Here is a 26,685-nt window from a genome sequence, read left to right as displayed (position 1 = left end):
ATAGTGATAAATAGTTGATTAGACTATTCTTTATATAAAAGGGCTTTTCATATAATTTTTTTTCGCAAAACAACTTCCCGCTCATTTATGAGAACAGAAAATTATTTTAACAGAACTTTAAACAAATTGTACAAAAAAAAGGGACATTATTTTAGTTAATACTAAAAGCTTTTGCGATGACTAAACTAGCATAATCACTCTCATCTGACACAAAAAAAAAAGTAGCTTCAAAAACAACTATTGAGTTATATTATCATTACGCACATATGTAAACTTTATGCTACCAAAATAATAGATTGACTTTATAACGATAGAATATTAACTGTATCATAAAATATTTATTTAGTATAAATTTTTAAACCACATAAAGTGTGATAGAGCCAATTCATAGGAGGGCAAAATTAAAATTTACTAGTTTACGATTGATGTGGTGGACCCAGTTCAGGTAATAATTTCTGTAATTAAAGTGGATCTCTTCAAAGTTCAAAGTTAGGTGCACGTGAGCAAATTAAGTAGTTGGTATGGAAATACAAAGGATAGGTGTAATTAAAAAATATCACAAATTTTGGAAAGAAAAATATTAAGTTTACATGAACTCAAATAAGTATTATAATGCCACTCAATAGGGCCAACCAAATGTAATCACCAAGTATAAATAAGAAAATAAAATTGTTTTCCCCACAAATTCTATACATTTTTATGTCTATATATAAATACTGATAAAGCACTATATATATATATATATATATATATATATATATATATATATATATATATATATATATATATATATTTACACACACACACGATGGGATAAATAGGTGTTCATAATAGTAAGTTGTAAAGGAAGTGCATTTTTATTATGGTATAAAAGCAAATAGTTCATATTACAAAAAAATAAGAAATATTAAAAAGGAGAATAAGAGGTATAAGTAATTGAATTTGTTTCAAAAAAAAATTGTAAATAGTTTTGGAGCCTTTAAAAAAAAAACTGAGTGATGCTCCATAGACCGGGTCCAGTTACTAATCTGTTCCTGATTAGGTCAAAAAGGAAAAGGGCGAGTCGTTGACGAGGAGGTCGTTGAGACGCGGGAACGCGGTGGCATTCCCGTAAATTTATCCAAACTCCAGAGTCGAAAATTACTACACGTCCCAATATCTCCTATTCTATTATATCTCGTTCGTGTTTTGAACGCCTCTCCCATTTCCCGACCCAAACCACAACGAAGGCGGACGACGCAAACCCCCGAGCGGAGGCGAAAAGGAGCGATTTTTTAGGGCGGAATTCGAAGCGACAAGGAGCCTTTTTTATCCCCCTTTTACTCTGTTGAATCCCCCTTTTCCCTCTCTCTTTCTACGCGGGGAGGAGAGGAGAGGGTGGGGGAGTCGTCGGATTCTTTGCTGCGCCGCTTAATTCGAGGTTGATATGAGGTTTTGAATCGGATTTGGGCGATTTTGGTCTGGTTTTTGGTCTAATTTTGGAGGATTTGTGGGGTTTCATTGTTTGATTTGCTTGGGATTGGATTGTGATCTGGGAACATGTCTACATTTTGACGTGATTGGGTTTCGCAATAAATGGTATTGTTGTTATCTTCCTCCCTGAGATGCTTATGTTCTAGTTTGAATTGCTTTTTTTTTTCTGCTTGCATTGGCGTGATCAATGGAGTAGAGTGAAGAAGCTAACAAATTTGATGGTTTTCTGTATTAAGTGATACTGGCTGGGGTAGGGGATGGGGATGGGATGCGGATTCTTCAGTTAGTTGGTTGCTTGGTCCTGCTGCAGGGTATAGTGCTGTTGGATAAAGTGCTGTTTAGGTAGTTCTTTCCGAAGAAGCATTGCATGAGACTCCATTCTGTGACAGCAGAAGTAGAAGCACCAAATTAGAGCCTTTTCTTTTGGACCTTAGAATCGTGCTTTTGATTCCTGCTGCAGTAGAAGCACCAGACTTTTTTAACTTTGTGTCAAACGCTTATTTGAGACAAATATTCGTGAAAGCTGAAGCATAAGCAGGACCAAATTGACATTGGGACTATAATAACTTGTCGTCCTTGTTTTGATAGTTCTTCGAATCTGTATTGTGGTAGCAACCTGTGGTTCTTCATATAACTTTGTGAATTCAATCATTAGATGATTGTTGGTTCCCTCCAGCTTGACATACAGGAACTTTTCTACTACGTTCCACAAGTTTATCTTCCTTTTGCCTTACGTATATAGTGATTTTTGAATTTAGTATAGTTAACAATCTTCTTGTGTTTCTTCTTTCCCTTTATAGGCAACTCAAGTCCATATCACAGTAGGGTCTCAGGTCTGGGTCGAGGATCCCGACGTAGCTTGGATAGATGGGGAGGTCATCGAGGTCAATGGCGATGAGATTGAGATCAAATGTACTTCTGGAAAGTCGGTTAGTAAACATAATAGATAATCTTTTATTTTCTGCTCTCTAATTCTAGCTTGTTCTGTGAAGTTGGTTCCTTTTTATAGATCATGGTTCCATTGCTCCAATCTCTGAATCAGCGAATAATGCTTGAAATCTTTTCATCTTTTTTGAGTTCCTTATAACAGTTATTGGTTGGAAAAAATAAGCAAATGATGGATTTTAAATCGATTATTGTTCTTCTTTTTTAGGTTGTGGCAAAAGTGTCCAACGTCTATCCCAAGGATGCAGAAGCATCACCATGTGGTGTCGATGACATGACAAGGCTAGCATATCTGCATGAGCCAGGAGTTCTGCAGAACTTAAGATCAAGATATGACATGAATGAAATTTATGTGAGTAAATGTTTGGTGATCCCTTGATTCACTCTACTTATTTGAATTGAATTATTTTAGTAATGACTAACTGTGCTATCTAGTATGCATTGTTCTGGTGTGTATATACCAGTGATTTTGGCAGCATGCCTCAGTTGATTTGTTAAATCTTTTCCAGACTTATGTGGGAAGTATACTAATTGCCGTGAACCCCTTTCGGAGGCTTCCTCATCTTTATGACAAACACATGATGGAACAATATAAGGGTGCCGCTCTTGGTGATCTGAATCCCCATCCTTTTGCTGTTGCTGATGCTGCATATAGGTATGCACTGAACATCATTAGTGCGTTGTTTGACCTGGCTTCTAGAACAAATTCTTTACTTTGGAAACAGTGGCTTCCAAGAACCAGGCCCTCAGCTACCAAATCATTTGGAGCTTTTGCTCCGGCAAAAAGAAAAAAAAGTGACCTTAGGGGCTCCAGAAGTAAAAGCTCCAGTTTGAAGTTTTTGCTTCAGTTGCAGTAAGAAGCTGTTGAGTAAAGTTAAATTAAAGAGCTGTTTCTACTGTTTCTAGCAGAGATTTAGCTGGGCCAAAGAGGCATCAAGGCAGATGATGAGATTACAAACTTTTTTCTAAAATCACTATTGTGTTTCCTATGCAGACTTATGATGCGTGATAGGGTAAGTCAGGCAATCCTGGTAAGTGGAGAAAGTGGTGCTGGCAAGACAGAAAGCACCAAAATGCTTATGCGTTATCTTGCTTATATGGGAGGAAGAGCAGAAACTGAAGGCCGAACTGTGGAACAGCAAGTTCTTGAGGTAAGTTTCTATTTCGTGTGTAATTTTGGATATAGGTTATGAGGCCTCTGCTTTCTTTTATTTATCTTGAAAGAGTTGCATAAATGTTTAATTCCTTGAGCATCACTTGTTTTACAGTCGAATCCTGTTCTTGAAGCATTTGGTAATGCCAAGACTGTCCGAAATAATAATTCAAGGTACCAAATCTCCAAAATTATGCATATATATATATTTTTTTGTCTTGAAACTTCAGATATTAATATGTATGCATGTATGTATGGGGTATTTACTGAAATATCCCACTTTAAGGTATACGGTAACTTCCCTTGTGAACTGTACAACTTGATAACGTAAGAGTATTTTTTGTAATTTGAACGGTGTAGTGGAAATTCACATTTTTACAGGGGTATGCTTGTAATAGTTGAATTTTTATTTACATATATGCTAAAACTCCTTTCTTTTTCTTTTTCATTTTAAATGCATACATCTTTGGACGACTTGCCGTACATCAGCCGTTTTGGAAAATTTGTTGAGATTCAGTTTGATGAGAGTGGGAGGATTTCGGGAGCAGCCATAAGGACATATCTTCTTGAAAGGTCTCGTGTCTGTCAAATATCCGATCCAGAGAGAAATTACCACTGCTTTTACATGCTGTGTGCTGCACCACCTGAGGTATGATCCTCTTGTTTCACATGTTCATTCAGAAAACTGGTGGAATAATACAAATTCTGTGATGTCTAATATGAAGAATTCAGTTTGTAGCAAATTCTGAGGCTGCAAAAATTCTAGTTGACTCTTCCTTGTGGCTCTTGAAATCTACAATTTACTTATGATTAGTTTAGAGTAGATGTCGAGACCTCATCTTGAAAGGATTAGTTGTTCAAGATGAGTCCTTTCAAGATGAGATCCCCCTAATTACAATCAACTTAGCAGTTCTGTAAGCATTAAGTTGCTTAGTTATTTGGAGTGTTGTAGGATGGATGAACTTAGGAGAAAGAAACTAGAGTAATTCGGTATTGAAGATGCAAAAAAAAAACTATGAGTTGTAAACTTGTAATTAGAAAGTACAAATGTAAGATTGGAGTGAGACTCTAAGAGCAGGTCAAAGGTCGTGAAACTTGGAATTGGCGTAATCTTATTCTTTATTCAAAGAAAGATGCACACAAATCTTAAATTGGCGCTCTCCATGTTTTTGGTGTTTTATTTTTCTTAAACATGAAAGGTATTAGATGTTGAGATGAGCTAGTAGGTGTGGCATACACAGGAATAGTTGCACCACAAATCTTAAATGCTATGTTATGATGTCACCTTGAATTTGTTGGTCTTTATACTTTTAGTTGCTAATTTATTACAATCATTGTATTTTGGGTCTATTGTCAAATACTTTTTTTTATATTAGTTACAAGTCCTTTGTGAACTAATATTGCATTTATATAACATGATACCCAAATTGTTTACGTGTTAGGACATTGAAAGATTTAAAATGGAAGATCCTAGAATGTTTCACTATCTTAACCAGTCTAACTGCTTCGAGCTTGACGATGTGGATGACTCGAAGGAATATTTGGATACTAGAAGGGCCATGGACATTGTGGGAATTAGTCCCGATGAACAAGTAAATTGTTCTTTACTTTTTTCAATGTTTCCACTGGTAAACTATTGCTTTACTAAACAAGTACTCTATGCATTTTCGCTCTTTCTTTTTTTCAAGGATGCAATATTCCGTGTTGTGGCTGCTATTCTTCATTTGGGCAATGTTGAATTTTCGGAAGGAGAGGAAACAGATTCATCTGTATTAAAAGATGAGAAATCACAATTCCATCTCAAAACGGCTGCTGAGCTTTTCATGTAACCCCTCATTTTCTACACATCCATATAATTGTTTGAGTTTGTATTGGATTACATGCGCTTGTCAGCTTACAAAAGAATTATCCAACTTCTCATAGGTGTGATGAGAAAGCTCTTGAGGACTCATTGTGCAAACGTGTTATTGTGACACGTGGGGAGAGCATTGTAAAGAATCTAAATCCAGAAGCCGCAGTTCTTAGTAGAGATGCGTTAGCCAAAATTGTTTACTCGCGTTTGTTTGATTGGTTAGTGTTTATGAAATTGACTGCCAAGTAATTTTCAGCCTACATAGCTTGGGTTCACATGAGTAAAAAAAAATAAGATGGGAAAAACTCCTACTTTTTTATTTTTTTTTATACTGTAGTTGATTATTGATACTTAATTGCAGGCTTGTGAATAAGATAAACTGTTCAATTGGTCAAGATCCCCACTCAAAGTTTCTAATTGGGGTACTGGATATTTATGGCTTCGAAAGTTTCAAGACAAACAGGTGCTTAACTGGTATGCTTTTGCTTTTGTCAGGATTATCCAAATTTTCATGTCAATTTTAGTACAATCTCAAAGTAATTTGAATATGGATGACCTTGTTATTACTGTGAGATCATGATAATATATGTTTTTATGTGATTACACTTGGATACTTGGTTGAAGTAATAAANCATCTTTTCAGCTCTGGTCAAATACTCAAAAAATGATTGCAACGGTAATTGCTGTTCGTATGATCTGAAGTCCAACAAGGTAAATTGCGATAGTTGCTGTCGCTATAGCATTCATTACACCCCTCATATTGGCATTTCCATCCTTTTCCACCTATTTGGGTGTGTTATTGGGCGACACAATTCTTCATTGCTTGCTCTTCTATGGTAATTGCTGGATCAGTTGCTCGTATTGACAATATACGGGGAGAATAAATTGTATAGTGGTATGTAGATGTGAATCCATATATCTCCAAAACCACAGGATTTTTTTTTATCAGAAGCAACTAGTGAAACACATTAAAAGCAATTAACTGATTTGGATTTCTAAATAATATTTAAGAGAAAAAGGTATTGCTAAAATGTTTAGCTGTTGCGTGCTTAACTTTAAAATTCCAACTCTTCCATTTGCCCTTTTCAAAGGCTCTGTTTTCCTTTGTGAGAGAATGACTTAGAATTATGTTCAGTACAGGAGGAGATTCCATTTTTCCCTGTATTCTCTTCCGTAAAGCGTCTCCTGCGGTACAGTCTTGGGTCCGTTTCTCTTGGGTCACTGGTGGTGTCAATTGTGGAGTGGGTGCGGTTTATACTCGAGTCTCTTCGTCGCAGGTTGAAGCACGTTGATACTGTTTCTGAAAGCTGCATGGGGAGAACAATGTCCTCTTCTTCTCATTGTTGCCTAGGGTGCATAGGTCGGACCATCAAATCCGTGAATCGGAATGCTTATATTATGGTTAGTCTCTGGATATAATTTTGGGTATTATGTAACATAAACTTCTGATTTTTTTTTTAAATTCTTTGAACAAAAATGAACTACAGTGATTGACTTAATATGACTTGAATTAAATGAATCAATGAGAAAAGTACATGATAGTAAGGCAATAATTAGAGGACAAGGTTTTAATTAGTGCTTAATAATTGATTGATTGAAAGGTATTTACAAGATTGAGACCTTCCTTTGCTACCCAACAAAAACACAACCAACTTGTTGGAACGTAGCATATTAAGGTAGCTTCACAAGCTAAGCAATTGGTGGAATGACCCCCACCAAACACTAATAAAAAAAATTAGTGTTTCTAATTGGGGAAAAACTCCTTTTCTTTGTTTTTTTTTTATACTGTAGTTGATTATTGATACTTAATTGCAGGCTTGTGAATAAGATAAACTGTTCAATTGGTCAAGATCCCCACTCAAAGTTTCTAATTGGGGTACTGGATATTTATGCTTCAAAAGTTTCAAGACAAACAGGTGCTTAACTGGTATGCTTTGCTTTCGTCAGGATTATCCAAATTTTCATGTCAATTTTAGTAGTCTCAAAGTAATTTGAATATGGATGACCTTGTTATTACTTTGAGATCATGATAATGTATGTTTTTATGTGATTACACTTGGATACTTGGTTGAAGTAATAAACTTGGTTCAGGGTATATGGATGTTGATTTGTTATTTAGGGATATCAAAATATCATTTATAACTTTTATTTCCTATCTGCAATATGCTAAAAGAAGATGGTTTGAATCTTAATTGCAAACTTTTAAGATTTGAGTGAAAATGGAAGGGAGGGGGGGGGGGGGGGGTTATAAACTGATGTCAGAAATTTGAAGACTACTTCGTCGGCTTACATTTATGATTGATATCTCAACATGTAGGAAGATCCCATTTTTCATCATTATTAAAATAAATAACTATGACCTTTTTAACCACATTCTGAAATTGATGGAGAGTGATTAGTATCTCAACATGTAAGATGTTTCTATTTTTATATTACTTATTTAAAAATTAACTATTGAACTTTTGAGGCATGATAATTTACAGGAATAATAGATGATTCCATTATGTACTATTATTAGGAATTTAGGATAATTCCATTTATATATGAAAATCTTGATTTTGTAGGGAGACATATGTAAATAGGTAATTTGCAGGAATATTATACGTTTATGTGTTGATTCACTCATTTCTGCTACTAGTGGTGTTTGGCTTCTTATGTTTTTATATGTTTGCAGCTTTGAGCAGTTTTGTATCAATTTGACTAATGAAAAGCTGCAGCAGCATTTTAATCAGGTGAGTGCATGGAAAATCACTTATTTGTTATGACATTCCTTCAGTGAATCACTGCCTTAGCATTTTAGTTTATCTTACCCAGTAACTTGGTTATTGTTGGTTTCCTGAAACAGCATGTTTTTAAGATGGAGCAGGAAGAATATACAAAAGAAGAAATTGATTGGAGTTACATCGAGTTCATTGACAACCAAGATATTCTTGATCTTATTGAGAAGGTATATTTTGTCTACTTCAAAACATATGGGCTGCATCAATGAAAAAGTTATCCTTTAGGGTGTTTACATATATTTTTCTGTAAAATCAGATATTATATACACTTTTAACATTCAAAAACGAGGAAACTTCTAAAAGTTTGAAAGCTTATTGAGGACCTTTTTGGCCGCATGGGAGATGATATGCCCAGATTATGCTAACCGATATGAGCATAAAAGTACTCCAAATATAGGCAAACAATGTTCCATAAGAAAATTCAAACCATTTTGCATGTCATTGGCATGGAAAACATATCTGATTCAAGGCCAATAATCTATCCTTAGACTTATCATAAGAAAATTCAAACCATGTTGCATGTCATTGGCATGGAAAAACATATCTGATTCAAGGCCAAAAATCTATCCTTAGACTTATCTTAAGATGCTCCTGATGTACTATAATGTTTATGTTGCAAATATGGTTACTGGGTTTCTAGCAAAGATGAAATGTTCAGATTCGAAATTAATAAGGACATGCAGCGTTTTGTGATGGCTTACTTGTAAGTGTGCAATAGTGACTCTTACACGCTTAGTGCTGTATATGTTTTATATTAAATTCACAAAAAGTTTATTTTTATGTCTTTAAAAGTAATTGTGCTTTAACTTTTTGCGGATGTGTTTTTTATCATGAAAGTTCCGTGATTATTATATTGTACTGGACAATATCCGAGAAAGTCTATATTGTTTCCTTGGATCACATACAACCAAATCTTTTTCTTGTTTTGTCTACAAAATACAAATGTACACCTTCATAGACAGCTGCCAGAATTATCACTGTCTCCTCATTCTTTTTTATATTAGTTTTCATATACATTTCATCAGCTAGACATAGTATTTCTAATTCTAACATAACAAGTTCATGTATTAAACAATTACCTTTAAATTTTCACCCAGAAACCAGGGGGAATCATTGCTCTTCTGGACGAGACTTGGTATGTATGCTTACATATTTGCTGCTTCTTCATTTTCATCAAATATTCATATTAGCTTTATCCTAACTATATTGATTGTCTTTTGCAGTATGCTACCAAGATCAACTCATGAAACATTTGCCCAGAAGTTATATCAAACATTTAAAGATCATCCACGCTTTAGCAAGCCTAAATTTTCACAGTCTGGCTTCACCATCCATCATTATGCTGGTGATGTAAGCCTTTTTTTAATTTTTTTTCCTGTTTTAACCCCCTTTGTTTTTTTGCTTCATTTGCCTCCATAATTTGATGGCCCCAGGCTAAGAGATTGTAGGGCTTTATTTCTGATGCTTGAGCACAAGCATTGTGCTCATTCCTGGCCCAGTTCTTTGACTAGAGGGTTAGAACCAGGTCATAAGCGATTGCATTTTTCACAGAAGACAACTTGCTGACACTTCTTCAATAATTTAATTATTTTGAATCGAGACCCTTAACTAATATATTGTTTAGTATAAGAATGTGTTTTTATGGTGGTTGAGTTTTAGAAACATGGAATCATGCCATTACTAAAATGGTGAGAGAGTAAGCAATAAGCAGAATGAACTAAATTGCAAGTGCTGATTCAGTTTACCAATTGACTGAAAATTTGAGATCGGGACAAGTTCGTGGTCTGAACTATTTATTACTGGCAAAGAAAGGGCTGAGCCTGTTTAGTTTTAGTTTAAGAGACATTTTCTCTCATTCTCAGGTCACATACCAAACAGAACTTTTCTTGGATAAGAACAAAGATTATGTTGTCAATGAGCATCAAGCCCTATTGAATGCTTCGGAATGCCACTTTGTTTCAAGTCTATTTCCACTTCTCTCTGAAGACTCATCTAAATCTTCAAAATTTTCATCAATTGGCTTAAGGTTCAAGGTAACGCTATCTTGTCTCCTGATACTGTGAAATTGTTGCCTTCACTGGGTGTGCCACACCAACCGTGTACTGTCAAGTGATCTGCCCGCCAGCTTATCTTATATTGTTATATCCCCATTGCCACATGAGTTGCAACCTTCTCTTGTTCTTTTAAAAAGAATATTTTCTTTTGAATGGTCGGATTAAAAAGGCATGAGATGGGACAAAGGGCACTTATAGGAGCACCAGCTGATGCGGTGCACTGGTTGCAGGCAATAATTTCTCCTTGATATTATATTTTTATTCATGTTTCTCTCTATATTTTGAGTGTCATAATGTCAAAATTTTGCAGCAACAATTGCAAACTTTGTTAGAGACTTTAAGTGCCACGGAACCACACTACGTACGTTGTGTTAAGCCTAACAACCTTCTTAAGCCAGCAATTTTTGAGAATAGTAACGTCATCCAGCAACTGCGATGTGGAGTGAGTTGATATTGCAACACTTTGCTCTTGTATTTTTCTTTTAGGGCCTATTTGGCCAGGTTGAGCTTCTGCAAAAGTGCTTTCTAGAGTTGAGCTGTTCGAAGAAACACTACAAAACTTATTTTTAATTAAAATTTTCCCAACAGCTTCCATATGTTGCAGAAATAGAAGCTTCAAATTGGAGCTTATGCTATTCAGGCCTAGAAGATCATACCAGCTTCCTGTCAGAACAAGATTCTCCCAAATTTTTGTTATTTGATTAGTTTACTTTTCCAGAAGCCAGGGTAAACGGATGATGTAGCAGATTAATTCTTACTAGTTACTCAAGTGGACACATTCTGAATTTATCCTGTTAATGTAGGGAGTGCTGGAGGCGATCAGGATTAGCTGTGCGGGATATCCAACAAGGCGCACATTCGATGAATTCGTGGATCGTTTTGGTGTCCTGGCACCTGAAATTATCAAAGAAAGGTAAATTCTTCGGTCTTTCTCAGTCAATTTTCTAATTGTCTTGGGAATTGTTTTGCATGTTTTCTATTTGTTACCTATGGCAGTTCTGATGAAGTCATTACTTCAAAGCGGATTCTTGAGAAGGTTGATCTTAGAGGTTATCAAGTAAGCTTTGTCTCTATCACTCAAACTTCTATGCATTTTATATGATATTGCAATAACAGATATAATTTCTTACATATATAATGCATTACATTCCAATGCATAGTATTTGTTTATATATATATCAATATTAAGAGAGAGAGAGAGAGAGAGAGAAGAGAGAGAGAAGAGAGAGAGAGTTGTAGCTACACATATCCATATATCATATATTATATATATAATATATATATACTATATATATACATTATATATATACATATACTATATGCTGTGTACATATACAGTATGTATACACATACATGTATATACATACATGTTATATACATGTATCTACTCGGATCATTTCAACCATTAGATTATACTATTCAACCAACCCACCCACTCCAACCCTAGGGGGTCCAACATCATCCTAACACGCAATTTCTCTAATCCAATGTTAAAATCTTACCAAGCACCAATAACTTGGTACTTTTAAAAGCATAGAGCTCAATTCTGTAATATTATATGTATATGTGTGTGTGTGTGTGTGTGTGTGTGTAGAACTAGGCTGGAATACTATCATATAGCACCGAGCTATCGTGGCTATTAGTTTTTTTAGCCCTTGGATTGAGAAATATGCGGTTAGAATGATGTGGGCCCTTTAGGGTTGAGTGAGTGGGTTGGTTGAAAGTAGTAATCTAACGGGTAAAAATAATCAAAGTGTTAAATCAATGGTGAAAACTCGATAGCACCAAGCCCTTGGTGCTATCGATAGTAATCCCAGTCGGACTCTATGTATATATATATATTGTATATATAATATATATATATATATAAACTAGGCTGGAATACTATTATAAGCAACTAAGCTATTGGGCTATTAGTTTTTTAACGCCTTGGATTGAGAAAGTGCGGTTAAGATGATGTGGGCCCCCCCTAGGGTTGAGGGGTGGTGGTTGAATAGTATAATCTAACAGATAAAGTAATCAAGGGATTAAATCTAATGGTGGAAAACTCGATAGCACCAAGTTCTTGTGCTATCGATGTATCCCAGCCGGACTCTATATATATAGTACTAATTGTAGTATAGGGATAATTGCCTATATACCTCTCAAAACTTCGAAAATATCTCATTTATCTCGACTTTTTTTTTTCTTTCCAATATACTCCTCATATGTTCCTCTGTTATTCCAACATATTCATGCCATTACCACCCGTTAAGATAACTTGGGTTAAACGTGAGTTAAATATCTACCACAGTTAAAAAAAATTAAAATGCCACTTTTGCCCTTAACTTAAGTGCAAATAAGAAATGTTGGTGATGGTAAAATGGTATATTTGAAAAGACCAAAAAGTAAAATACTTTTTGTGCCCCTAACTTAAGGGCAAATAAAAAAAGTCAGTGATGGTAGAAGGGTATATTTGAAAGGGCAAAATGGTAATTTCATAGAGATAATAGAGTTCATTATCCGATTTTAACTCTAAGGATATATTTGAAATAGGTTGGAACGTAAAAAGGGTATTTTCAATATTAGCCTTTTAAGAGGGGTAAATCAGAAAGTCGGGAACATTTTAGGGGTATATAAGCAATTGCCCCTTGCATATATATATATATGTATATTTATATATATATGTATTTATATGTATATATATGTATAATTGTATATATATATATATATATATATATGTACATGTACATATATATATTTATTTATGTATATATGCATATGTATATGTATATATACATATATATTTATTTATTTATGTATATATGTATATGTATATATATTTATGTATGGTGTGATACGTCACAATTCGTATTATCAGGTAAGCTTTTCAAAAATGGTAATAGTAAATGCTCGACCTTTGTCGTCAAACAGTTTGTCCCTATGGATGGATATCATTATCCTTCTACAGTGTTAGATATACACAAGTGATATCTATAAAGAGCGTGCAAATGAAGTTAACCAAACACATTATTATGTTTCTTCCGATTTTTGCTACTTCTGAATTCATTTTCTTCCCTCTGTGCTATATTACTATGTTAATTTTAAAATGCCAGGTAGGGAAGACAAAGGTGTTTCTCCGGGCTGGTCAGATGGCTGAATTAGATGCTCGTAGAAACGAAGTGTTAGGACAATCTGCCAGCAAAATTCAGAGAAAAGTTCGCTCATATCGTGCTCGCAAGCATTATATTTTGCTCCAGAAATCAGCTATCCAGATTCAGGCCATATGCAGGGGTAAGTATGTCTATATTGTGTTCATTCTGTTCAATTGTAACAGGGTAGCAAACATTGGCTTTCGATTTTGGGCTTTCCAGTTTACATATCTACTGCCTGTAAGATCTGAATTTGCGTATCTATCCTTCTGAAGGGATGTTCCTAAAAATATTCCCTTACATTTAGTTGGGGCACACTTTTGTAACTACCAGGGTATGTATTTAAGAAAGAAAGTTCTCCAAGGACAAATTGAAATTTCAGATTTCCAAAGGGGACATATATTTGTACATAGATAACATTGCTGGGTAATGTGTGCATATTTCTCTAGTTTCTTTTCTGAGGCATTAAAAAAACCAAAAATTTGATGTTATTAAAGGACAACTTGCTCGGAAGTGTCACGAGAACATGCGAAGAGAGTTTGCTTCATTGAGGATCCAAACCTACTTCCGCATGTACCATGCAAAGAAACAATACAGAGACCTATTGTCGGCATCAATCATGATACAAGCTGGATTACGTGGTCTGGCTGCTCGCAAAGAGCTTCACTTTAGGCAGCAAACAAAAGCTGCAGTTATTATACAGGTAAGTTAACTGTTACTAAAAAAATTATTGTTTTATTTTTTTTTGAGACACATGTTATTGGTTGTTTTGCTGATGGGTAAATTGCACCATGACCGATGACTTTTGGGAGGTTTCATTTTTGCTCCCAGATCTTTTCAATTGTTACATTTAGGTTCCTAACCTCTTCAATTCATTACAAGCCAATCCTTTTCAATATTTTCTGCAGTTTCATTGAATGAAAATGCTCGTCTAAACACCATATGAAAATTTCAGTGGCAATTAGGTGGTGAATAGTTAATTTGCCAAGGAATTTTACTGAAATAATAAGATTGCAGCAAATTGCAGAGGGTAGTGACCCACTGATCCAACACGGAAGTTGCAGAGCGCAAGTGCAATTCACCATTTTTATGTTATCTCTTGAGTTTTTAGGACTTATTCAACGGCCTTGGTTTAAAGTAGAAATTATTGCACTAAAATAGCTTAAGCTATTGCATATAGTCTTTTCTTGCGCTCTTTCTAATTACACTTTTATGATCTCAAAGTACTTTTCGTATTCCGTACTTTTCAAGAATACATTTGTTCTATAACTTTCCAGTTTCCTTTTCATTATGTCTTTTATCTTCTGGTTCTTTTTCTGTCAGAAAGACAGTTGGATTTTTTTTTTTTTTGTTCATCATCATCATTGCTTTTGGATGATTTTACCTTTTATTTCAGAGTCATTGCCGTCGTTACTTGGCACGTTCAGAATATTTAAGGTTAAAGAAGGCAGCAATTGCCACTCAATGTGCTTGGAGAGGAAGAGTGGCTAGAAGAGAGCTTCGAAAACTTAAAATGGTAAGAAGCTTTGTTTTGGCATACCCTTAATTTATAGGAGCCTCGTATGTAATAGTATCTAGGGAGTTCTATTGTAGTTTTAATATTTCTTGGTATCTTAACTTCCTGTAGTATTTAGTTTGGTTTACAAGGCAAAGAAATGCAGGGACATCTGTTTAGTTTAAATAAATCCCTGCTTGCTCAATTTAATATATTTTTTTTATTTTTCAGGCTGCAAGGGAAACTGGCGCTCTACAAGCTGCCAAAAATAAATTAGAGAAGCAAGTTGAGGAGCTTACATGGAGGCTACAGTTGGAGAAACGCATGAGAGTAAGTATAGGCTTTTGCTTTATTATTTATGGATTTTTTAAGCTAAGTAGCTAACTAATATTGTGTGCTCTAACCAGATATAGAGTCTGTTCATAGAACAATTTACCTTCATTAATGATTTGGTAAAAGATATTTTCAAATCAGGGTTGTTTCTGTTTGTCACTTGGAACTTTGTAGAGGTGTTCCACTTTCTCAAACACATAATTTCCAAATCTTTGAATATGTAAACCTTAGGAAATTACTTATGTATATACATACCCCTTTCCTAGGTTGATATGGAAGAAGCCAAAACACAAGAAAATGAGAAGCTGCAATTAGCCCTGCGGGAGATCGAACTGCAGTTCAAGGAAGCTAAAGATTTGCTGATGGTAAAGGAGCAGGAAGCTGCTGAATTTGTTGCCGAGAGAATTTCTTCCATAAAAGAGATCCCTGTTATTGATACAACTCTTCTGGATAAGCTTACAGCTGAAAACGTGAAACTTAAGGTACATCTCAACTTACTAAGTGGCCGATCTTTTATCTCCCTTTCTTTATTGATAATCTTTTTACTTGATAAGTAGCTAGTATTACTGGGAAGCATCCCAAAGTAATTTATATATGAAAAAATAGAAATGGAGGTGATAAGCATCATCTTATGCACTTAAATTTGTCTTGAAAATTAATGTGTCTGTATTTTTGCATGTCATACACCATAGATAACTAGAATATATATATATATATATATATATGTCCGGCTACTATACTCTTATGAGTATGATCGCCCTCGTACTTATAAGTCATTTTCGATGANAATATATATATATATATATATATATATATATATATATATATATATATATATGAGTCCGGCTACTATACTCTTATGAGTATGATCGCCCTCGTACTTATAAGTCGTTTTCGATGATAGAGCTTCTGAATCGACGATCCATACCGTTAAACATTATCTAAAGTATTTAAAACTTGTAGAAATCAAATTTTATAATTTTTTGACATCATTTACTTTACGATCAAAAGGTCACAAAATTGACAATTTTTAACGGCCGGTATGGGATACTCATTAGTTTAACGGTGTAAAGGAATCGGAATAAGTTGAATTTTTGATAGAAAATTCTATTTACTACCTAAATAAAGATCAATAACTCCGATCTTAAATTGCAGGATCCGATCATCCATTTTTAGGACGTCGTTCGATTTCGACCGTTCATTTATACCCACTTGATGGACTTTATTATGATTTCGAAAAATTACGAAATTTATTTTCTAGAAGTTTCAAATACTCTAGATCATATTTAACGGAGTGGATTGTCGATTCGGAAGCTCCATCATCGAAAACAACTTATGAGTATGAAGGACTCTATACTCATAAGAGTATAGTAGCCCTACTCATATATATATATATATATATATATAAACACACATATATATATATGTGTGTGTGTGTGTGTGTGTGTGTGTGTGTGTGTGTGTGTGTGTGTGAGTCCGGCTACTATACTTTTATGAGTTCGATCGTCCTCGTACTCATAAGTTATTTTCGATGATAGAGCTTCCGAATCGATGATCCACACCGTTAAACGTTATCTAGAGAATTTAAAACGTCTAGAAATCAAATTTTATAATTTTTCGACATCATTTACCTTACGATCAAAAGGTCACAAAATTGACAAGTTTTAACGGCCGGTATGGGATATTTGCTAGTTTAACGGTGTAAAAGAATCGAAATCAGTTGAATTTTTGATAGAAAATTCTATTGACTACATAGATAAAGATCAATAACTCTGATCTTAAATTTAAGGATCCGATCATCCATTTTTAAGACGTTCGATTTTGACCTTTCATTTTATACCCACTTGATGAACTTTCTTATGATTTCGAAAAATTACAAAATTTATTTTCTAGAAGTTTCAAATACTCTAGATCATATTTAACGGAGTGGATCGTCGATTCAGAAGCTTCATCATCGAAAACAACTTATGAGTACGAAGTGCTCCATACTCATAAGAGTATAGTAGCCCTAGCCTATATATATGTGTGTGTGTGTGTGTGTGTGTGTGTATACATATACATGTGTGTGTGTGCTCCTGGTAAAATAGGAGCACTCTACTACATTTCTTTGATCAAGGAAAATAAATACATACACACACACACATATATACATATACATTTACATATACATATATATACATATACAGGTATATATATATATATATATAGAGAGAGAGAGAGAGAGAGAGAGAGAGAGTTGAGTTGGAATACTATCGGTAGCAAACTGGCTCTGTTGCCACCCATTTGTTTTCGATGATGGAGCCTCCAAATCGACGATCGGTACCGTTGAAAATGATCTATACCACTTGAAGTATCTAGAAATCAAATTTCATGCTTTTCCGATATTGTTCTCTTGTTCATCAAGTGGGCGTAAAATGAACGGCTGAAAATGAATATCCTCTAAAAAGTAATGATAGAAATTTTATAATCAAGATCGAGAGTAGAGATCTTGTTCTAAATAGTTTAAAGAATTTTCTAACAAAAATTCAATTGATTTGGATAGTTTTACACCGTTAAAGTCATATCGACCATTAAAATTACAAATTTTGAAACCCTTTGATCATTAGGTTAATAATGTCGAAAAGATTTGAAATTTGATTTCTAGATACTTCAAGTAATATAGATCATGTTCAACAGTGTCGATCGTCGATTTGGAGCCTCCAATCATATATTATATATATATATATATATATATATAGAGAGAGAGAGAGAGAGAGAGAGAGAGAGAGAGAGAATTGAGCTGGAATGCTATCGATAGCAAACGGGCTCCGTTGCCACCCATTTGTTTTCTATGATGGAGGCTCCAAATCGACGATCGGCACCGTTGAACATGATCTATATCACTTGAAGTGTCTAGAAATCAAATTTCATACATTTTCGATATTGTTCTCTTATCCATCGAGTGGACACAAAAATGAACAGCTGAAAATGAATATTCTTTAAAAAATGATCATAGGAATCTTGTAATCAAGATCAAGAGTATAGATCTTATTTTGTATAGTTTGAAGAATTTTCTAACAAAAAATCACTTGGTTTGGATATCTTTATGCCGTTAAATGAGAAAACACCTCATATCGACCATTAAAATTACAAAATTTGAAACCTTTGATCATTAGGCAAATGATGTTGAAAATATTTGAAATTTGATTTCTAAACACTTCAACTGGTATAGATCATATTCAACGATACCGGTCGTCGATTTGAAGGCTCTATCAATGAAAACAAATGGGTGGCAATGGAGCCCGTTTGCTATCGATAGTATTCTAGCTCAACTATATATATATATATATATAATCTATATATATATATATATAGAATTAAGCTACTATACTATCTATAGTACGAGCTCCGGTCACATAGTGTTGTTTCGATCTTAGAGCGTGCAAATCAACGATCCACACCGTTAAATATATCTAGGGTATATGAATTTCTTAGGAATAAAAATTTTAGATTTTTCGATATCGTTTACTTAGTAAATAAATTATATCAAAATGGACGGTGGAAATTGATAATCTTTAAATTTGAGCATAGGACTTTTAAATTCAAGATCAAGAATGTTAACCTTAATCTATATAGTTTATAAGTATTTTCTATCAAATTTGAAGAAATTTAGATTCTTCTACACCGTAAACTCCAAACTCGTCATAATGCCATTGAAAATTCACAATTTTGAAATAGTTTGATCAAAAGTAAACTATGTTGAAAAATATAAAATTTTACTTCTAGAAACTTTAAATACCCTAGATCAATTTTAACGGTGTGGATCGTTGATTTGAACGCCCTAAGATCGAAAACAACACTATAGTACCGGAGCTCCGTACTATGTAGTATAGTAGCCTAGCTCTATATATATACATATGTATATATATATATATACATATATACATATATATATGTATACATATACATATGTATGTATATATATGTATATATATATATATGTATATATGTACATGTATATATATACGTACATACATATGTACATGTATATATATATATATATATATATATATATATATATATATATATAGCATTACACGCTATGCTACTGCTGATGACTTGTGTGGTTAGAAGATTTTGTGCATTCATTGCCAACTTTGATCTTGAGTGTAGGAGCTGTAACTTAACAGAGGATCAAAAACTAAGAAGTGTTTTCCACAGTTTCATTGGCTTGATGAGGGATTGGTAGGGCTGTAAGAACTGAGTCATCACTTTTAGTGATTCAAACAACTATACTGATATCTAGATGTGGATGTATTGTTGTATTTAGTATGCACATATTGAAGCACACCTTTTAAGTTGGTAAGCTATTGACTAACATGAAGATGGTGGAGATGATAGAGATGTTTTTTGAAGGAAAGAAGATGGACGAATGATTGTAGTATGTAGTTTAACACGTCGAAGCATGTAAAAAAGTAAAAGGAAAAGGAAAGAGAATTTCTCAAACCCGCACGGCCAAACTAAAAAGTATAATGGACATTAATCTAAAATTTGCTGTCTAGTGATATCTCGTCTCCCAATTTGTGGAGACATAAGGCAGGAGAGACATGTTTTATCTCTAGTAAGGTTAATAACTTAATATTATCTTTTTAAAGCAGGACAGCTTAAATGATGCATGTGATCAGATTTTTTGTGGATATATCATTGCATCACGGTCACTTTTGATCCGTGTGCAGTATGTGCTCAATTGATTTTCACACAAAATCTTTGTTCGCAATTTGCAGGAACTGGTGACTACTCTTGAGACGAAGATTAATGAAACTGAGAAAGAGTATGAAGAAACAAGCAGACTTAGTGAGGAAAGGCTGAAAAAAGCTATGGAGGCAGAGTCGAAGATAATTGAATTGAATAATTCAATGCAAAGGTTCTTGTAGATTTGTAGCTGTGTTTTACTAAAGCCTTCTTTTAATAACAGATTTCTTGACTCAAAAAGAAAACTTTTAAGTTTTCTTTTCTCTGTAACAGACTTCAAGACAAACTGGCTAACATGGAATCAGAAAATCAGATTCTCCGGCAGCAAGCTCTATTGCAGTTGCCAGTGAAACAAACTTCTGGACGTTTACCAACACCTTCAACTCCTCCAAAACATGTATACCAGCACTCATATAATGCCTAATTTTTTTTAACAGAAGAATATTCCACTATTTTTTCAATTCTGCATCAATTCACTTTTTTCATATTTGCAAATTTTGACAGAGATCTTTCTCTGATAGATTTACCCTGGGGCATAATGGTTTATAAAAAGTATTTAGGTCCACAGTTACACGATTGAAAAAATTGCATGAAAATCACAAAATCAGAAAACAGTAATAGAAAAGCAAAACACAAGTGGCTGTTGTTTGCAAAGTGGCCTCCAGTTTTAAGTTGTTCCTTTTTCTGTCTTACGCGTCCCACTTTTCCCATGATTTTGCAGAATTTGGCCAATGACCAGCATCATAGAGAAGATCATAAGGTCCAAAATGGCTGTTAAACACCATTCATTGTTAAATTCTCATTCTTCTTCTATGTCTTAATTATACTTCTGTTCTTAAATCTTACTATATTTTAATGCAGGAACCTCATAGTGCGCCTCCAGCTGTTAATAATTATGCCAACTCTGATCCGAAGATGAGAATATCGTATATTGAGAGACAACACGTATGTGCTAGATCTTTTATGCTATTTTAAATATTATACTTTATCACATCAAGTAGGTTTTTTTTTTTGTTGGATTAATTGAATTATAACTCTAAGATCATCCTTGCACAGGAGAACGTAAACACCCTTATAAATTTTGTTGTGCAAAATAGTGGACTTACTCAGGGAAAGCCGGTGGCTGGATTAACCATATACAAATGTCTGCTTCACTGGAAGTTGTTTGAGGCAGAAAAAACTAGTGTTTTTGATCGACTTATCCAGATGATTGGTTCCGCAATTGAGGTATGTACGGTTCTTTTTTTTTAACCCCTCTATCTGTTTTGGACTAAATATCAGGAACTATTTAACAATCCCTACAAAACAAATGGTGCAGAACCTGGAGAGCAATGAACATCTGGCTTACTGGTTATCAAATGCATCTGCTTTACTGTTTCTGCTTCAAAAGAGTCTAAAAGCCGCTGGTTCTGCTGGGTCGACCCCACGTCGGAAACCTCCCCCTCCAACATCGTTGTTTGGGAGGATGACGCAAGTATGTGATCACATTTTCTGAAGGGGCATTGGCATATGTGTCCCGGCTAAGTTTTCCAATTATGCATTGATCACTGCAAAATTTACATCATTATATATTTCATTACAGTTTCCAGATAACAGAAATATCCCTCTTTGACTGGTGTCAGTTAACCATTTAAAAAAAAATTAGGACTTATTTGAAAGGGTATAACGGGCATTCAGATATAAAATATATAAATTATCAATTTTAATGGTTAAGATGACAGTCAAACTGGAGGAATGCATGCAAGGATTTAGTGTCCATCGACACGGGTTGTATCTACTATACCATATCATGCTAACAAGATACCGGTACGATACAGCCTCCATGTTGATAGCACAGCTTAAAACCCTCTTTTCTTTAAATTAGTAAGTAATTTTCTCAATAAAGTTCAAAAGATTTGATAAAAATATATAATAAGTAATTAGAAAAATTTGTTGCTAAACAAAATACATATTTCAAGTCATTATGTATCGGCACACTTGTATTTTTTGTAATCGGAATGTATCAGCGTGGCCTGACACGCACCGTGCCGCACCGTACCGGCAAGTTTTTGGCACGATCCCGTGCCACGGCACTTAAATCCTTGAATGCATGTATAGCTATATACATTATCAAACTTTTAGAGGGATGGCTATGTAATCTTTTATGGGGATAAATATGCAATTTTCCCTAAATGCTCTTTTGTGTTGCCTCGATGAATGCATTGTTATTATTAGCATATTATCCTGCTGCTCTTTTTTTTCTCTCATAATGTTTTCTTATCATCTAATTTTGCACTCTTGCTAGGGATTTCGCTCATCTTCTGCAAACCTTGTGGTTGATGAACTGGATATTGTACAGCATGTCGAGGCCAAATACCCAGCTTTGCTGTTTAAGCAGCAACTCTCAGCTTATGTTGAGAAGATATATGGAATTATTCGTGATAATGTGAAGAAGGATTTGACTGCCATACTTTCTCTTTGTATCCAAGTAAGATGAAAAACTTATGCTTCTTCATCTATTCCTCTGCATCTTAATGTGAAAATGCACATAGAATATTCAGAGTGATGAATAGAAGGAACAAGATCTGGTTGAAGGTTACAAGGAATGTTAATATAGATTTGGAAGCTAAATCTGCAAGTTTTGGATTTTCTATTTTTTTAAACACGACAAAATGTCCAACACTAATTTGGCTTACAAAAATAGGGAAATCACCCAATTTAGCCTATTGTGTCAGAAGAAGCTTCAACATGTAGGTGTTAAAAGTAAGATATGTTCTCCCCCACAATGTTTTTTTATTTTTTAAATTTCTTCCCAACAATCTTAAGACTTAAACCTCTTTTATAAAGACTTTTCAAGGAGATTTTCTACTGTGTTGGCCATTCAGTAAATCCACATATGCATAAATTAAGATTTACTATGAGTACATTCCGCTTAGATGGTTTTCAGTTGCTTAACAAATAGCAGCATATCAATCATGAGAGTTTTAGTTAAAGATCATAGTTCATACTGTTCATTAAACNGGCGGGGTGGGGGGGAAGCAGAGCCTGTTAGGTGAAAACTCAGCATACTTCTATTTAAGACAGTCTACGCATATTTATGCCATGAATGAATACGAAGAATCCTTTTTCTTATTTCTAGCTGAAGTAATCTAAACCTAATGTTCGTATCTCTACACATTATTCACTAACACTCCACGTTCACTGACTATGAATCATCTTCTCATGAACTTAAGGCACCAAGAACGGCAAAAGCAAGTATGGTTAGGGGGCGCTCCTTTGGGAATTCAAGTCAAGGAAGCCAGTGGAATACCATCATCGAACACCTCGATAACCTTCTGATGATATTGCAAGAGAATTATGTAAGTATTTTATTCTGGACTAAGATCGGAACTTCCTATTATAATGGTTAGACGAGTGTCATTTCCTGGTGGCATTTCAGGTTCCCAAAGTTCTTATTCAGAAGATGTTTAGCCAGATTTTCGCATTCATCAATGTTCAACTTGTCAATAGGTGAATTTTATGGTTTAATGTGTTAACTCTCTCTCTCTCTCTCTCTCTCTCTCTCTCTCTTACTAATTTATTTGCTATACTTTTTTGAAGCCTTCTATTACGCCGTGAGTGTTGCTCTTTTAGCAACGGAGAGTATGTAAAATGTGGTTTGGAAGAACTGGAGGTGTGGTGCACACAAGCAAAACAAGAGGTAATATTATTCTACATCTCCAAATTCCTCAGATATATCTAGATATTTCTGTCGGCATCTCACTGTATTTCACATTTTTATCTTTCTGATGTCAATCTTTGTAGTATGCGGGGTCTTCATGGGATGAACTTAAACAGATAAGGCAAGCTGTTGGTTTCTTGGTAAGTATATATTACTGCTGACACATTGTAGCATTTCAATTTTGTTTATGTTAGGCTTATTGAATAGAAAAAGAATTTGTATTTGGGTTTGACGGCTGAGCCAAGTTGTTATGGCCCTTCAATTCTTATAAAAGAAAGGATAAAATGTAGGAACTCCCCTGCATGGATTTAAGTGCCTATCAGCACATGCCGTATCCACCGTGCCGTATCGTGCCAGCAAGATATCGGTACAATACAGCCCCTGTCCTGATAGCATAACTCAAAACCCTCGATTCTTTAAACTAATAAGTAATTTTCTCAATAAAATTCAAAAGATTTGATAAAAATACATAATAAATAATTGACATATTTTGTTGCTAAAGAGAATAAATATTTCATGTCATTATGTGTCAGCACACATATATTTTTTATAATCGGCACGCTTCGCACGGTCTGGCATGCACCGTGTTGTACCGTGCCGGCAAGTTTCCGGCACGATTCCGTGCCACGGCACTTAAATCCTTGCTCCCCTGAGAATCATTGGAGTCACACAACACTCCCCGCTTTCCCAGCCACCCTAATATAAAAATCAAAACCAACAGAAAATCACCCTCTTCCCAAAATAAAAATAAAAAAATCAAAATCGTCAGAAAATCCCCTCAACTCTATCAGAAATCTCTCATGAGGTTACGGCTCTTAAGGAAGAGGGTAAACTGACGAAATTACCCCACTGTCCAGTCCATATGAATTAAAGAAAGACCGGACAAAAGGGGATTTAGACAGTTTAATACTTTTCACATATATTTAGCATATTTTCAAACAAATTCCTAACGGAGCACTAATAAAAGGGTGAAAAGTGCTAATATTTGTAGGTTTTGAATAATTATCAAGGGGTCAATTGTAATTTGCTATGTTTCAAGGCTGGTTCTTTGCATTTCAGCTGGAAAAAAATAGAGTTATTCCCACTGTATTAGGGCTTTTCTTTAGCACTGTCATTCAGAAGCAATGTTTAACTTCTTTTTGTCCCACTTTTCAGGTAATATTTCAGAAGTACAGAATTTCTTACGAGGACCTACTGAGTGACCTCTGCCCGGTAATTTCTCTCTCAAAACATGCATGAGATCATTCACTTTAGCTCATTGCATGAACATTTACATGTCTAATGACGACTCATTTATGCAGATGTTGAGTGTCCAACAGCTCTACAGAATTTGCACACAGTATTGGGATGACAAATATAATACCCAAAGCGTCTCTTCAAGTGTAAGCCCAAATAACTTCATATATGGCTTATTATTTACATTTAGGATTTCTTACTAAGTAGTCCATATTAATAAAGATTTATTTACATGTGCCTGAAAAGATCTCTATTTGCATATGTGTCCCTGCAAAATCTGCATTTCATAGTTGCCTCTTAAAAAATGTTAGTTTTTACATGTACTCCACTGCACTTCCAAGTTCCGAAAGAGCCTTTTCTAATAGAGGGCCAATTTGATCCCGTGAATTTAACAACTCTCCAAATAAGATAAGGATTTTAGATGTAAGAAACAGCACTTCAAAGAGGTATATTCTGATTTTACAGTACTGCAAATGCAATTAGATAATCTTCCAAGGAAGTATATGCGAAAATTCCTTCAGAAATAACTAGTGTTAGCATTTGAAACTTAGCATTTCTATTATATTCTCTCGCACTAATTGGTTTTTCTCTTTCACCTGCATGTTGTCTCGAGTAAACAATATCCATTTATCTCCTTGTTTCATTGGTCAAACTTTTTTCAGGTCCTTGCAAGCATGAGGACATCAATGACCGAGGAGTCGAATGACGCTGATAGCAGTTCATTTTTGCTTGATGATGATTTAAGGTAGTGTGTACGTGTGTGTGTGTGCGCACGCGTGTGTATCATTTTCAACCCTTCTAGTGACAATAATATTTTCCTGACTTTGCTTCTTTGTTGCTCCTGATGTAGCATACCTTTCTCGATCGATGAGATATCGAGTTCTATACAAGAGAAGGACTTTTCAGATGTCGATCGACCGAAAGAGCTTCTTGAGAACCCAGCCTTCCACTTTTTGCAATGACTAGAGCTTTAAAAAACACAACCATTTTCCTTCCATTTTGCCTCCAAGTGGGACAAATGAGAGCCCATTTTACACCAGAGTTTTTCTCTTATTCCTTTCTCAGATTTACGGCTTTTACCTCCCTCATATTGCGGTTGTATATTATTTTTTAATTTTCTTTTTTTTCTTATTTAGGTGTGGCATTTTTAGGTTTTGATTGAATGGGCTGGGATGCGTTTATCTAACCTTACCCTCCCATCAGTGGGCTTTTATTTTCCCTTTTTTTTCCTTTCATTTGTTACAGTGGTGCGAAATTTTCCTACTTTGCAGTCACAAGCGTTATTCTTTGTAGGCAAAATGCTCCCAAAGATTATTTCATTGTACAAAACACCGTGATAGTGTAAAAAGCAACAACAATATAGAGAGTATAGTTTGTTACAGTTGATTCTTTGTAACACAGCAACCATGTAAGGAGCTTTGAGTGTTTCATTGAAGCTACTCTTTTTCTTTTTTACTTCTTTTTTCCTGGCGTGCGGAAACACTAAATTGTTGTCTTCGTGAATAAATAACTTTTCTCTCTTGATCGTGCCCTGTTGATGCAGGCTTTTATGGTTTAATTGTTCTACAGTACAATCCTTTTCCGCTAGGGCCAATATTCTGATATTTTTTTACCCTTGAATTAGGCATGGGATGTTGTGCGCAAGAGTAGATATTTGATTGAACTCACAAGAAATATATACATGGGAGCAAGGATTTATATATCATGGCATGGGATCGTGCCGGTACGGTGCATGCCGGACCGTATCAATACGGATCGGTCATAAAAAATGTGTGTCTATACGTAATGGCATAAAATATTTA

General features: G+C 34.7%; 1 protein-coding gene and 1 long non-coding RNA gene across 3 annotated transcripts; both read left to right on the top strand.

Annotated features, from left to right (window-relative positions):
• LOC109715297 (myosin-6) lies at positions 1,225-26,404 on the top strand. Its single transcript, XM_020240232.1, has 39 exons — positions 1,225-1,578; positions 2,274-2,402; positions 2,627-2,770; positions 2,928-3,073; positions 3,413-3,569; positions 3,687-3,745; positions 4,061-4,220; positions 5,014-5,163; positions 5,260-5,396; positions 5,495-5,641; positions 5,785-5,886; positions 8,098-8,155; positions 8,269-8,370; positions 9,301-9,338; positions 9,427-9,553; positions 10,066-10,236; positions 10,568-10,699; positions 11,061-11,170; positions 11,254-11,314; positions 13,353-13,530; positions 13,886-14,091; positions 14,785-14,904; positions 15,115-15,213; positions 15,483-15,698; positions 19,980-20,119; positions 20,221-20,344; positions 20,669-20,707; positions 20,809-20,892; positions 21,004-21,174; positions 21,266-21,421; positions 22,232-22,414; positions 23,160-23,285; positions 23,366-23,436; positions 23,527-23,626; positions 23,731-23,787; positions 24,803-24,859; positions 24,949-25,029; positions 25,546-25,628; positions 25,734-26,404. The coding sequence occupies exons 1-39, from the start codon at positions 1,576-1,578 to the stop codon at positions 25,843-25,845; spliced, it is 4,536 nt and encodes a 1,511-aa protein (XP_020095821.1). The 5' UTR covers positions 1,225-1,575; the 3' UTR covers positions 25,846-26,404.
• LOC109715298 lies at positions 6,056-7,518 on the top strand. Of its 2 annotated transcripts, none has more exons than XR_002217581.1 (3): positions 6,056-6,134; positions 6,559-6,824; positions 7,239-7,518. It is a non-coding gene; the product is annotated as an uncharacterized LOC109715298 (long non-coding RNA). The 2 variants fall into 2 exon arrangements; XR_002217583.1 differs by lacking the exon at positions 6,056-6,134 and adding an exon at positions 6,141-6,318 and having other exon boundaries at positions 6,564-6,824.

Source organism: Ananas comosus, linkage group 9 (assembly GCF_001540865.1).
Source record: "Ananas comosus cultivar F153 linkage group 9, ASM154086v1, whole genome shotgun sequence".
Taxonomy (NCBI): Eukaryota; Viridiplantae; Streptophyta; class Magnoliopsida; order Poales; family Bromeliaceae; genus Ananas; species Ananas comosus.
This window is presented reverse-complemented; position numbering and strand designations above follow the sequence as displayed.

Bases quoted from the DNA above. Each gene is read 5' to 3' on its own strand.
- LOC109715297 (XM_020240232.1), top strand. The intron at 4,221-5,013 runs GTATGATCCTCT...TTTACGTGTTAG, and splicing joins TGTGTGCTGCACCACCTGAG to GACATTGAAAGATTTAAAAT. The intron at 13,531-13,885 runs GTAAGTATGTCT...ATGTTATTAAAG, and splicing joins GATTCAGGCCATATGCAGGG to GACAACTTGCTCGGAAGTGT.